This window comes from Oncorhynchus masou, chromosome 6, assembly GCF_036934945.1.
Source record: "Oncorhynchus masou masou isolate Uvic2021 chromosome 6, UVic_Omas_1.1, whole genome shotgun sequence".
Lineage (NCBI taxonomy): Eukaryota > Metazoa > Chordata > Actinopteri > Salmoniformes > Salmonidae > Oncorhynchus > Oncorhynchus masou.
In genome coordinates, this window is record NC_088217.1 from 44,686,162 (window position 1) to 44,698,226 (window position 12,065).

The 12,065-nt window shown below is 41.3% G+C and overlaps 1 protein-coding gene across 2 annotated transcripts; it reads right to left on the reverse strand.

The window, feature by feature from the left end:
• Positions 1 to 601: 601 nt before the first annotated feature.
• On the reverse strand, positions 602 to 9,173 carry cidec (cell death inducing DFFA like effector c). Of its 2 annotated transcripts, none has more exons than XM_064968769.1 (6): positions 9,049 to 9,173; positions 8,445 to 8,522; positions 8,114 to 8,264; positions 5,465 to 5,614; positions 4,454 to 4,641; positions 602 to 1,397 (listed from the first exon to the last, which is right to left on the reverse strand). In XM_064968769.1, exons 2-6 carry the CDS (start codon positions 8,495 to 8,497, stop codon positions 1,160 to 1,162), a joined length of 780 nt encoding a protein of 259 aa, XP_064824841.1. In that variant the 5' UTR covers positions 8,498 to 8,522; positions 9,049 to 9,173; the 3' UTR covers positions 602 to 1,159. The 2 variants fall into 2 exon arrangements, with proteins under 2 accessions (XP_064824841.1, XP_064824840.1); XM_064968768.1 differs by having other exon boundaries at positions 8,445 to 8,551.
• Positions 9,174 to 12,065: the final 2,892 nt, after the last annotated feature.

The window sequence follows — 12,065 nt, forward strand, 5'->3', positions numbered from 1 at the left end:
AATTTTGAGCACCAGGCATGTCTGTATACCCCTTCCCTTATTGACCACTCTTCAATATTGTACTCAGGACAGCTGGAACATCCCAAAATGTGTTAAGTAAATTACAAAAAATCCGGACGCCATTTAACTTGAGATGAGAGGGAGAGTAGATTGATTGTTGATTCTGCTGCCAAAATCGTCATCCTCTCTCTGGTCTGTCTGTGTAATGGCTCATTTCCTTGGCCCTCCACTTCAGCCCCTGCAGCTGTGTGCCATTCCCTGGCCCTGGCTTTCTCCCACCCCCTGGCAGGCCAAGGGAAGCTGGGCTCCAGCTGGCAGCACAGGACAGGGGGCAATTAGAGGAGTGTGGGGGAGACAACCAGACCTGCTGCCAATTACTGTGCCCATGAGCCAGACAGACGTCACCCATAATAACATCCAACACTGTGGAGCACAGCCCTGCCATGTGACAATGGTTGGACAACAAAGTTACACAGGTCTCTGCTTTCAGGTGTGACTTCAAGTGTGTGTGTGTGTGTGTGTGTGTGTGTGTGTGTTTGCTTGTGCGTGTGCATGCGTGCGTGCATGTTTATGTTGAGGGGAAATAAAATCTCTCAAAGGGTTAATATTCTTGTGATTTATTCATGCTTATTATTATGAAAAAAGCCAAGTGCCTTCTATCAGTTGAAGATACAGATCAGCAGCAGTCACTGCAATAGAAAAGTGCATTCACTTGTGGAGTGTTGCAAGCCATATAGACAGACAAATGTAACAAAGTGCAAGTGATCATAGCCAAAATGTAGAACACAGCATTTGCTGCCCCTAAAGTCAACCGAGAGGAGTGAACTAACCAGAAGGTGTGTACCTGCCACTGTAACCATAACATCAGAGTGATGCAGCACTGTGCCGTGGTATTGGTCCTGCAGTTTGCCAGTACCCATTCCTTATAGCAAACAGGCCATTTTAGCAAACAGCCTCTTTTAGAGTGTCTCTCTGAGCAGAGCCCTGTTTGAATATCCTGACAATCCATTATTTCTTTCCATGAAGTGATTACTAAATCAGCCATGACTGGACAGGTGCAAACTTTGCAGTATAGCATTCCCTTTCAACTGTAAAATCGATTTAGATGGGTGATTACTTCAAGGAAGGGAGAAGGATGTATGTTCATAGTATTGAGAGATCACACAGCCGTCTTGCCCACCACAGCCGTCTTGCCCACCACAGCCGTCTTGCCCACCACAGCCGTCTTGCCCATCAGGATGCTCTGTAGTTGTTTGATCTTTCCATCCTGTGGCAGTGGTGGCAGGCTCAGGTCTGCCCGGTCATCCTCATCCAGGAGCTGCTCGATGTAGCAGGAGGAGCCCAGGAGGACATGGCCTGTGGCCTGCATGGAGAACAGGGTCCATCTCAGAGCCTCCCTACAAGAACGGGGAAAAATATGTCAGACAAGAGTTTAGAAAGGAGGTTATCTTACTGGAAACTTTTGGAGTTTACCAGTAAACTACCAGAGGGGGAACATTATCAGAAGCCATTTTGTTGCCTTTTTGAGTACTTCAGATTATTACAGGTACCTGTAATTATCTCCGGCCCTCGGTGTGGCCTTATCACAAGTAAAATATGAAATAATAAAATAAGATGATTTTACAAATAGAATAGCAAACCTGTAAAACATTTACATAAATCTAAACCATCAAAATAGTGAATACCATTGGTGTTTAAACAGACATTGTAAAATGAATCTAGGCAAGTCGATGTATTTCTTGTTTCTTTCACAACTGCCAAACTGCTGGCAGTTGTGAAAGAAGCCAAAAGTTGGAAGAGTTTCAGAGTTACTTGAAAATAATGCCATTGTTATTTTCTCTAGAACCATAGTCTATGCACTAGAAACTCATCGACAATATTAACACAGATATAAAAAAATATATACAGTATCAGTCAAAAGTTGACATAAACCCTTGAATTAGTAGGTTTCTGTATTTTTATATTTTCTACATTGTAGAATAATAGTGAAGACATCAAAACTATGAAATAACACATATGGAATCATGTAGTAACCAAAAGTGTTACAGAAATCAAAATCTATTTTATATTTTTCAAAGTAGCCACCCTTTGCCTTGATGACAGCTTTGCACACTCTTGGCATTCTCTTAACCACCTTCATGAGGTAATCACCTGGAATGCATTTCAATTAACAGGTGTGCCTTGTTAAAATTTAATTTGTGGAATTTCTTTCCTTCCTAATGCGTTTGAGCCAATCAGTTGTATTGTGACAAGATAGGGGTGATATACAGAAGATATTTGGTAAAAGACCAATTCCATATTATGGCAATAACAGATCAAATAACCAAAGAGAATTGACAGTCCATCATTATTAAGACATGAGTCAGTCAATGCGGATTTTTTTTCCATTCATTATTTTGATGTCTTCACTATTATTCTACAATGTAGAAAAGAATTGAGTAGATGTGTCCCAAATTTAGACTGGTACTGTATATGAATACATTTTTCAAATATATATTAACAAAGTTACCATAGATGGATGATCTGTTAATCACCAAAATTACAGAAGATTCCAGTAACATTGGTTAATTCCCGGCACCTTTGCAACCCTATGTCAGACAGATGCCTGTACTGTAGATAGTGATCAGACAGATATAATATGAGCATAGTCAGTGAGATAGGGAAACTCCGACAGGGCTGGAACCTGCATCTCCCTAATCTCTCTCTCCTAGTTGAGATAGTAGTTTCATTCTCTCCAGTGACTTTTCAAAGAGAAAAATAAGAGCAGAAAATGAAATCTAGAAACCTGTTATTTGTTGATTCTGCACAATTTAAATCCTCGTTGTCACAACCGCTCAGCTAAAGCCGAAAATCAGCAGCTCTCAGCAGGTATGACAAAACCTAAATGTATCTGAACATACAGCGCCTTCAGAAAGCATTCACACCGCTCAACCTTTTCCACATTTTGTTGTGTTACAGCCTAAATTTTGATTTTTTTTGTCACTGATCTACACACAACATCCCATAATGCCAAAGTAGATTTGTTTTTATTTTTTACAAATGTTTACAAATTAATAAAAAAATGTAAAGCTATAATGTCTTGTGTCAATAAGTATTCAAGCCATTTGTTATGGCAAGCCTAAATAAATTCAGGAGTAAAAATGTGCTTAACAAGTCACTTAAGTTGCATGGACTCACTGTGGGCAATAATATAGTGTTCAACATGATTTTTTGGATGACTACCGCATCTCTGTATCCAACACATACAGATAATTGTAAGGTCCCTCAGTCAAACAGGGAATTTCTAGTACAGATTCAACCACAAAGACCAGGGATGTTTTCCAATTGTTTGCAAAGAAGGGCAAATATTGGTAGATAGGTTTTTTTTTAAGACTGAATATCCCTTTGAGAATGGTGAAGTTATTAATTACACGTTGGATGTGTATCATTACACCCAGTCACTACAAAGATACACGTGCCCTCTCTCACTCAGTTGCCAGACAGGAAGGAAACCACTCAGGGATTTCACCATGAGGCCAATGGTGATTTTAAAACAGTTACTGAGTTTAATAGCTGTGACAGGAGAAAACTGAAGATGTAGTTACTCCACAATACTAAGAAGGAATCCTGTACAGAATACAAATATTCCAAAATATGCATCCTGTCCAAAACATGCATCCAATAAGGCACTAAAGTAAAACTGCAAAAAATGTGGCAAAGAACTGAACTTTTTGTCCTGAATACAAAGCGTCACGTTCGGGGCAAATCCAATACAACAAATCACTGAGTATCACTCATATTTTCAAACATGGTGGTGGCTGCATCATGTTATGGGTATCCTTATCATCGGCAAGGACAAGGGAGTCTTTTAGGATAAAAATAAACTTAAGGTTAAGCACAGGCAAAATGCTAAGGCAAAACATTCAATTTTCCAACAGATCGGCATGAAAATCTATGGCAAGACTTGAAAATGGCTGTCTAGCAATGGTCAACAGCCAACAGGACAGAGCTTGAAGAATTTTTTTAAAGAATAACGGTAAAATATTGTATAATCCTGGTGTGCAAAGCGCTTAGAGATTTACCCAAAAAGATTTACAGCTGTATTGGAATGGTATCAAATACATGGAAACCATGTGTTTGATGCCATTCCATTTGCTCTGTTCCGGCCATTATTATGAGCTGTTCTCCCCTCAGCAGCCTCCTGTCATTGACTCAGAGGGTTGAATACTTATCTAAATCAAGCTCTATGTTTTTTTTTCCATCAAAAAATGTAAAATGTTAGAATTTTTCTTCTACTTTGAAATAAGAGTATTTTGTGTAGATCGTTGACAAAAAATGACAATTAAATCCAACAAAATGTGGTACATTTCAAGGGGTTCGAATACTTTCTGAAGGCACTGTATCAACTCAACCTCCTCCTAAATCTTACAAACTCACCTTTAAGCACCCACATCAACACAGAGAGATTACTCACTTCAGCATCTTCTTGGCAGCGTAGCAGCGCACATCATAGGACACAGAGTAGGTTCCATACAGCGTGGCCTTCACATTCAGACAGCCAATGAAATCCTGAGGGTTGTTCTTGTATAGGTCAAAGGTTATTCTAGCCACATCTTTTCTGCGCTGGTGTTTGAGCTCATTTTGAATTCGGGGATGAGTGTTCTGGGAGCCAAAAGGTAGAGAAAAAGGGAGGGATATGAGAAACAAGAGCCAAATCAATTTTCCCCAGTTAACACAAATTAAGTCGAGTCTCCTACAGCTTATTTATGGGAAACTCAAATTGAGTGTGAAGGAAAACTGCATATATAACCTCTGACACTTAGTGTCTGTCAAACTAAGATGGATGAACGCAATACTAGCTAGCCCCCCTACACTGTCCCCTTCCTCCCCTCCATCTAAGAGTTCCAGTCATCTGCAAAGGAAGGTAACAAGCATTGGAATACAGATTCATTCATTCTGAACAGTGGAAGGACAACAGGAGAGGAAATTGTATTATGTTAATGAGACACGCTCAGCATGACAGGAGCCAAGTAAACACACAGGGTGATGCCATTCAGGTGGCAGAACATAATTTAATGAATATGGAAATGACCTGCTTTGGACAAACAAACACCCATCAACTCTGACTCAAATGGTGCTTTAATTGCGGCCAAAAGTGTGAGGTAACTAAATGAGGGGGTTATGATTTGCCATCCATGTCAGACATGCTTTCACTCAACTCTTCCCCCAGAATAAGAATGCTTTTGCGTTTATCTGAATGGAATCATTTCTGAATATGCATACTCTATATTCAATCCCAAAAGTTCAGGTCATTCATATACAATATGGGAGTAGATCTTCTTGTTCATCCCATCTTATCTAAAAAGGCAGGCTATACAACTGCATCTTCATCTGAGAACACGTCGGCACTGATGATGATAATACACAGAAGTAAAGCCGTTCACCATTCTACCAGAGTGACCCTGTGTAAATGCGCCCTACCAACCTGTGGAAGTGTCCACTTCTGCCCCTTTTCCAGGACCATGAGGACAGCGTTGTCATGCAGGGTCAGGAAGAACTCCTCCGTATCTACCCCCGTCCCATCTTCATCCAGCACCAAGGCACTGACGCAGGACACGTGCAGAGAGTCCATGGCCTGAGAGGGAACAAACTACCCATTAGCCTGGAGGAGATAGAATCCAGTCATTAGGGACTACAGAACCATTCCTCCTCTCAAAAGTAGTTACTTAGCCACTCCATTCTCTTGTGTCATAGATTTCTACAGTGAATAATGCAAATGGAGAGTTTAAACAAAAAGATTGCATATCTCTGCTGAGGAGATCATTTCCTGAAAAGTCGCAAAATCATGTATTATCATTAAGTTGAACTTTTCAAAGACATGCGTAAGACAGCAGTAGTGGCACAGTTGGAGAACCAGAACAACAGAGACAATTGTCAGTATGTGCATGTGAGCATGCAAGCATTTGAGGAAAACCGTTAGTTCTTTGCGCTTCCCTTTGAAAGCCTGACTCACCCATCCGTTCATTCCTTTATTCATCTGAGTCACATTATTGACTGGATTGAATTTATGATGCCATAAATGAGTAGAGTATGGAACCAGACTCCCTCACTCATACACCACTCTTCTCTCATTCACACTCACTGAAGTTAGAGACTTATACAGTGGGGCAAAAAAATTGTGCAAGTTCTCCCACTTAAAAATATGAGGCCTGTAATTTTCATCATAGGTACACTTCAACTATGACAGACAAAATGAGAAGGAAAAAAAAAAAAGAGAAAATCACATTGTAGTATTTTTAATGAATTTATTTGCAAATTATTTTGGAAAATAAGTATTTGGTCAATAACAAAAGTTTCTCAATACTTTGTTATATACCCTTTCTTGGCAATGACAGAGGTCAAACGTTTTCTGTAAGTCATCACAAGGTTTTCACACACTGTTGCTTGTATTTTGGCCCATTCCTCCATGCAGATCTCCTCTAGAGCAGTGATGTTTTGGGGCTGTTGCTGGGCAACACGGACTTTCAACTCCCTCCAAAGATTTTCTATGGGGTTGAGATCTGGAGACTGGCTAGGCCACTCCAGGACCTTGAAATGCTTCTTTCGAAGACACTCTTTTGTTGCCCGGGTGGTGTGTTTAGAATCATGGTCATGCTGAAAGACCCAGCCACGTTTCATCTTCAATGCCCTTGCTGATGGGAGGTTTTCACTCAAAATCTCACGATACATGGCCCCATTCATTCTTTCCTTTACACGGATCAGTCGTCCTGGTCCCTTTGCAGAAAAACAGCCCCAAAGCATGATGTTTCCACCCCCATGTGTCACAGTAGGTATGGTGTTCTTTGGATGCAACTCAGCATTCTTTGTCCTCTAAAAACGAGTTGAGTTTTTACCAAAAAGTTATATTTTGTCATATGGTCAGAAGAAACCATTCTCCCAATCTTCTTCTGGATCATCCAAATGCTCTCTAGCAAACTTCAGACGGGCCTGGACATGTACTGGCTTAAGCAGGGGGACACGTCTGGCACTGCAGGATTTGAGTCCCTGGCGGCATAGTATGTTACTGATGGTAGGCTTTGTTACTTTGGTCCCAGCTCTCTGCAGGTCATTCACTAGGTCCCCCCGTGTGGTTCTGGGATTTCTGCTCACCGTTCTTGTGATCATTTTGACCCCACGGGGTGAGATCTTGCGTGGAGCCCCAGATCGAGGGATATTATCAGTGGTCTTCTATTTCCTAATAATTGCTCCCACAGTTGATCTCTTCAAACAAAGCTGCTTACCTATTGCAGATTCAGTCTTCCCAGCCTGGTGCGGTCTACAATTGTGTTTCTGGTGTCCTTTGACAGCTCTTTGGTCTTGGCCATAGTGGAGTTTGGAGTGTGACTGTTTGAGGTTGTGGACAGGTGTATTTTATACTGATAACAAGTTCAAACAGGAGCCATTAATAGTGGAGGACAGAGGATCTCTTAAAGAAGAAGTTACAGGTCTGTGAGAGACAGAAATCTTGCTTGTTTGTAGGTGACCAAATACTTATTTTCCACCATAATTTGCTAATAAATTCATTAAAAATCCTACAATGTGATTTCCTGGATTTTTTTTCTCGATCATCTTTTTACGTGGGAGAACTTGCACAATTGGTGGCTGACTAAATACTTTTTTGCCCCACTGTATCTCCCTCACTAACTTTAAGCATCAGCTGTTAGAGCAGCTTACCGATCGCTGCATCTGTAAATAGCCCATTCAATCATCTACCTGCCTCATCCCCATATTTGCTTTTCTGCACTTTTGCCCACCAGTATTTATATTGCACATCCTCATCTGCACATCTATCACTCCAGTGTAAATTGCTAAATTGTAATTACTTCCCCACTATTGGTCTATTTATTGCCTTTACCTCCTTACTTCATTTGCACACACTGTATACAGATTTTACTATTGAGTTATTGACTGTACATTTGTTTATCCCATGTTTAACTGTTGTTTTTGTCACACTGCTTTCCTTTATCTTGGCCAGGTCGTAAATGAGAACTTGTTCTCAACTGGCCTACCTGGTTAAATAAAAGGTGAAATAATTTTTATTTTAACTTGTCGTCCTCCCTCAAGCACCCTCTTCATCCCTCCCTCTTCTCCTCACTTTGTTGAGTAGGTCTCGTAGCCCATCAGCCATGATTCCCTTCTTAACGCTGCGGTCAGCACTGGTGACCCGGAAGGGCTTAGGTCGAGGAGTCCCGACAAGAAGCTGCTGGGTCATGGAGGCACTGGCTGATACACTGGCTGTCACACACCTGGTGGAGATACATACACATAGTCAAATTATGTCAAATCTATTGGAAAACGATGCTAACTTTGACTCTATGACTTATGTCCTACGATGTAAAAAGAAAAACCCATTAAACATTACTGAAAGCAGTCTTATGATAACCAATAGGGCACATCCCCTTAGTGCTGCGGAATCAGGCTCTTACTTGGAGAGTGAGGCAGGGGACAGGAGACTGAGGGACTTCATGGCATAATCCATCCTTTGGATCCTCAGCTAACAGCGTCTGAGGATTCACCAATGTCGTCTTTATTGCTGCAGTAACAACATATCACCAACAGGTGAGGCTATCACCACACTGACTGAACATGGCACTGGTGGAATTATTTTTTACCAAAAAGTTTTTCGTATGGTAGAAACATGACCGACATGAACACACAAGCAAGCCATGACTACAGCTCTAAACAGTAATATTGCTGGAGAGAAAAGACAACCCTTGACAGCTCACTAACAGACACAATATGTTGGGTCACATGTGTAGGCTACAGCAGATACTCGAGATGTCAGCTACCATAATGTAGTTCACCACAGCTAGCACTTCATTATACTGTAATGGTCTCGCGATTATTACCCATCTGTCCTGAATGAAAACAGTTTATAAAATTAATGTAAAGTAATTCTACAAAAGAAATACACTTTGCTAATTAACTCCTGAAACATTAATTCCTAAAAATGTGACAGAAAACAGAGCGGACAGTTGTGGTCTCTGGTCTGATGTTTCAGGTCTCTGGTCTGTATTAAGTTTGGGTTACCTTCTTTGGCTTGCTCTCCCGTCTCTATGAAACAAAGGTCCAATATCTAAATCACTAAATCGATGGATCCTTGATTTCTCCCTGTCGTCTCTTTTTTGCTCCCTCTCCCTCTTGCATCACTTGTTCTTTCACCTTTGTTCTAATCTGTCGACTGTATGCAGTCATTTATATTGAGCAACTCTACACCCTCCCACTATCCCGCCCCTTGCCCCTATAACTGTAATACCCTGATGTGTGTCACTTCTATTCTCTATTCGGTCTTTCTACTTTATGCTTGAAACTTTGACGTGAATGAGTGAATTCCCATGCACTTAAACACAGGGCTGATACAGCTGGCCTTACCAGTAAAAAGAGCAGAAGCCATTTCTTAAATCGACACCGTGTGGGTCTGTAATCTGACATAGCCCAAAGCATTTTGTCTGATCAAACTTGATTACCACAGTCTAAGACACACAGTGAGTAAGTGAAACTGTGGGATAGGTGAACACTATAAAGTCACGCTATAAAGTTTCCAAAAATAGAAACATGACAAATCCCAGCCCTGTAAATCACTAGATGCCAAAAGTAATGGGCCAACTGATATGAGTCCATCAGTAGGCCCACAACCTTGCTGTTGTTATCTGACCAATGTATCACACACGTCACTCATTGTCTTGCGTCAGATGGCCACCTGCACGGACTCCTGGCAACAGCCTCATCACGTTAGAATGACGGCATCTGACAGAACACAATGACACATCAATTGAATTATACATCATAGGGAGTGCCCTGCACTTTCAACTTCATCACGCCACACACTTTGCAAAGCCCAGGTCAGATGTAGCTCTAGATGGTATTGTGTAGACTCTATGGGTCGTATTTCAACTGTTGTAAATCAAAAAGACGCAAAGTATGTAGACAGGATTCATCTGACTCAAACTGAGGTGTGAGAAAACAAAACCATCTTCAAACCCCTCATTATTGAGTCTGATCAGATCTGAGCTACAAATGGGTCATCTCCACCAGAGAATAGCAGCGCACATGAGCAGTGGTGTTTTTGGGGCAGCCACTGATGTACACACTTGTCCTTTGACCTCATGTCTGGTGTGGTCCAATGAAACCTCAGGGTCACAGGGGATGGAGGGACCGCCTTGGCTTTCACGTGTTGAGGGACTGAAGAGACATTTTACAGAACACAGTGTCAAGACCTCCTGCAGTCCTTTAGTTTGGTGAGAAATTACTGGACTCTTTCACAATTTGCTCTCTCTTGCCAGTTATTTCACACACTGTCTGTGACCCTCTAGCTTTTACACACAGCAATTCCTCACAACAATACAGAGCATTCACAAGCACACTCGACCACAAGAACATTTAGAACAAACATACACACCGAAATGAAGACAATTCAACTGCATCTCAAGTCGAAAACACACACACACACACACACACACACACACACACCTGGCCATGTACGCTCAGCCAAATAATAAAAGTACGTAAATGGATTAGGGACAGAGAGGAGTGCAGGAGAGTGTGATAAAATGCTTAAGTTCATTGAGATGTCAATGTCCTGCTGTTTATGCTTTGCTGTTACAACACACACCTCATTACACAAGCCAGAGGCACATTATTAAACAGTGGCAGGATCATCTTCACTATAAACCGTGACTCAGTTATACAGCTAGGGTAACTCGGGTCACAACCTCACAGTACCAAGTTACCACCTCAGCCGTCTTGCACTGGGTCAAAATAGGTAAAGTGCCATGGTCAGGACTAGCCCTTGATCATGACTCTCAGTTCCATTACGTTACACTCAAGTGTCATTGGACGAAGGAGTCTTCTGTACGAGGGAGTTTTGTTAAGAGCTCCAAAGCTCGGTCTGAACATTAACGCACATCGCTTGCGGTACAGTTTTAGAAGCATAGGGACCTTATCTTTCATATCAGCAAGAAATCATTTTCAAAAAAGAAAATGTTCAATTATACACCTTTATAGGGTTAGTGTTCCCACAAGGCCATATCTCGATGTCTCAGTGCAGAGGGACCAACTGTGCTAATTAGCTACCTAGCATGCTCCGAACACCTGTGTGTAACAGAAGAAGGGCGCCAGAAATGTGTTATTGCTGAAAAATACTGTCAGCTGCAACTGTGAAGAAGCCGGTTAAAATAGTGTACATAGAGTAAGTGTGTTTTCTGCATTTGTGAAATTATTTCGATGTGATATGAAAGTAACAGGCTTTATATTTCTAGAACCATAATGAAACTGAGATTCAATTCACATTTAGATGGAGTATTTGGCTGCTAGAGCCAGTCTACCTCTGAAAAGAACATAAGGTTCTTGGACTTTAAGGAGTAATGGTAACCTTGGGCTCCTTAAGAGTACATCTTGGCCTAGGTCAGGAATCGTCAAAGCTCAACAACCTAGGCTACTGTACATTAGAATGTGTGCAATGTGTATTATGGTTGTGTGCAGATTTAATCTGCACAATAACACACATTTCATGATATACAATGTCAAACTCAGGACCATGTCCATTCTATTCTATCAGTGCACACCAAGTACCTGCTATATTAGGCCTACTATTGAGAAGTCTTCAATTAATTATTTGAATGTCAGAGGCATATGTAAATCGTAAACTTACTTTTTGGTATTTCTTTGAGTCAAAAAGCATCTCCTGCCGGCTCTCTGGAGAGTGTCATCCATCTGGCCATCATTGGCAGCACCTGTTTTAATCACATGATAAATTAGAGCTAAATTAGAGCTACAGTGCTGAACATAGGCTATTAACACTCACATACATTAAATGTGTTCTTAATAAGTTTGACAGGACCAGAGGGTGTTTCCGTGAAATTTATTCTGGTATTTTAATGCATGGTTTATAAATTGCTTCGTCCAACGTTGTGTGAATAACGACACCATGTGGACAAATGTCAAATTACCTTCCAACACCCGTGAGGCTGCTCTCGGTCGAGGCACTGAACGGGCATATCGTCTAATGATTCCCGAGGCCGTCGACGCTATCAGGAAGGTATTCAATC

Bases quoted from the DNA above. Each gene is read 5' to 3' on its own strand.
- cidec (XM_064968769.1), bottom strand. From the start codon at position 8,497: ATGGATTATGCCATGAAGTCCCTCAGTCTCCTGTCCCCTGCCTCACTC. The intron at 5,615-8,113 runs GTGAGGAGAAGA...GTTCCCTCTCAG, and splicing joins TACGAGACCTACTCAACAAA to GCCATGGACTCTCTGCACGT. The intron at 4,642-5,464 runs GTTGGTAGGGCG...TTTGGCTCCCAG, and splicing joins AGAAGTGGACACTTCCACAG to AACACTCATCCCCGAATTCA.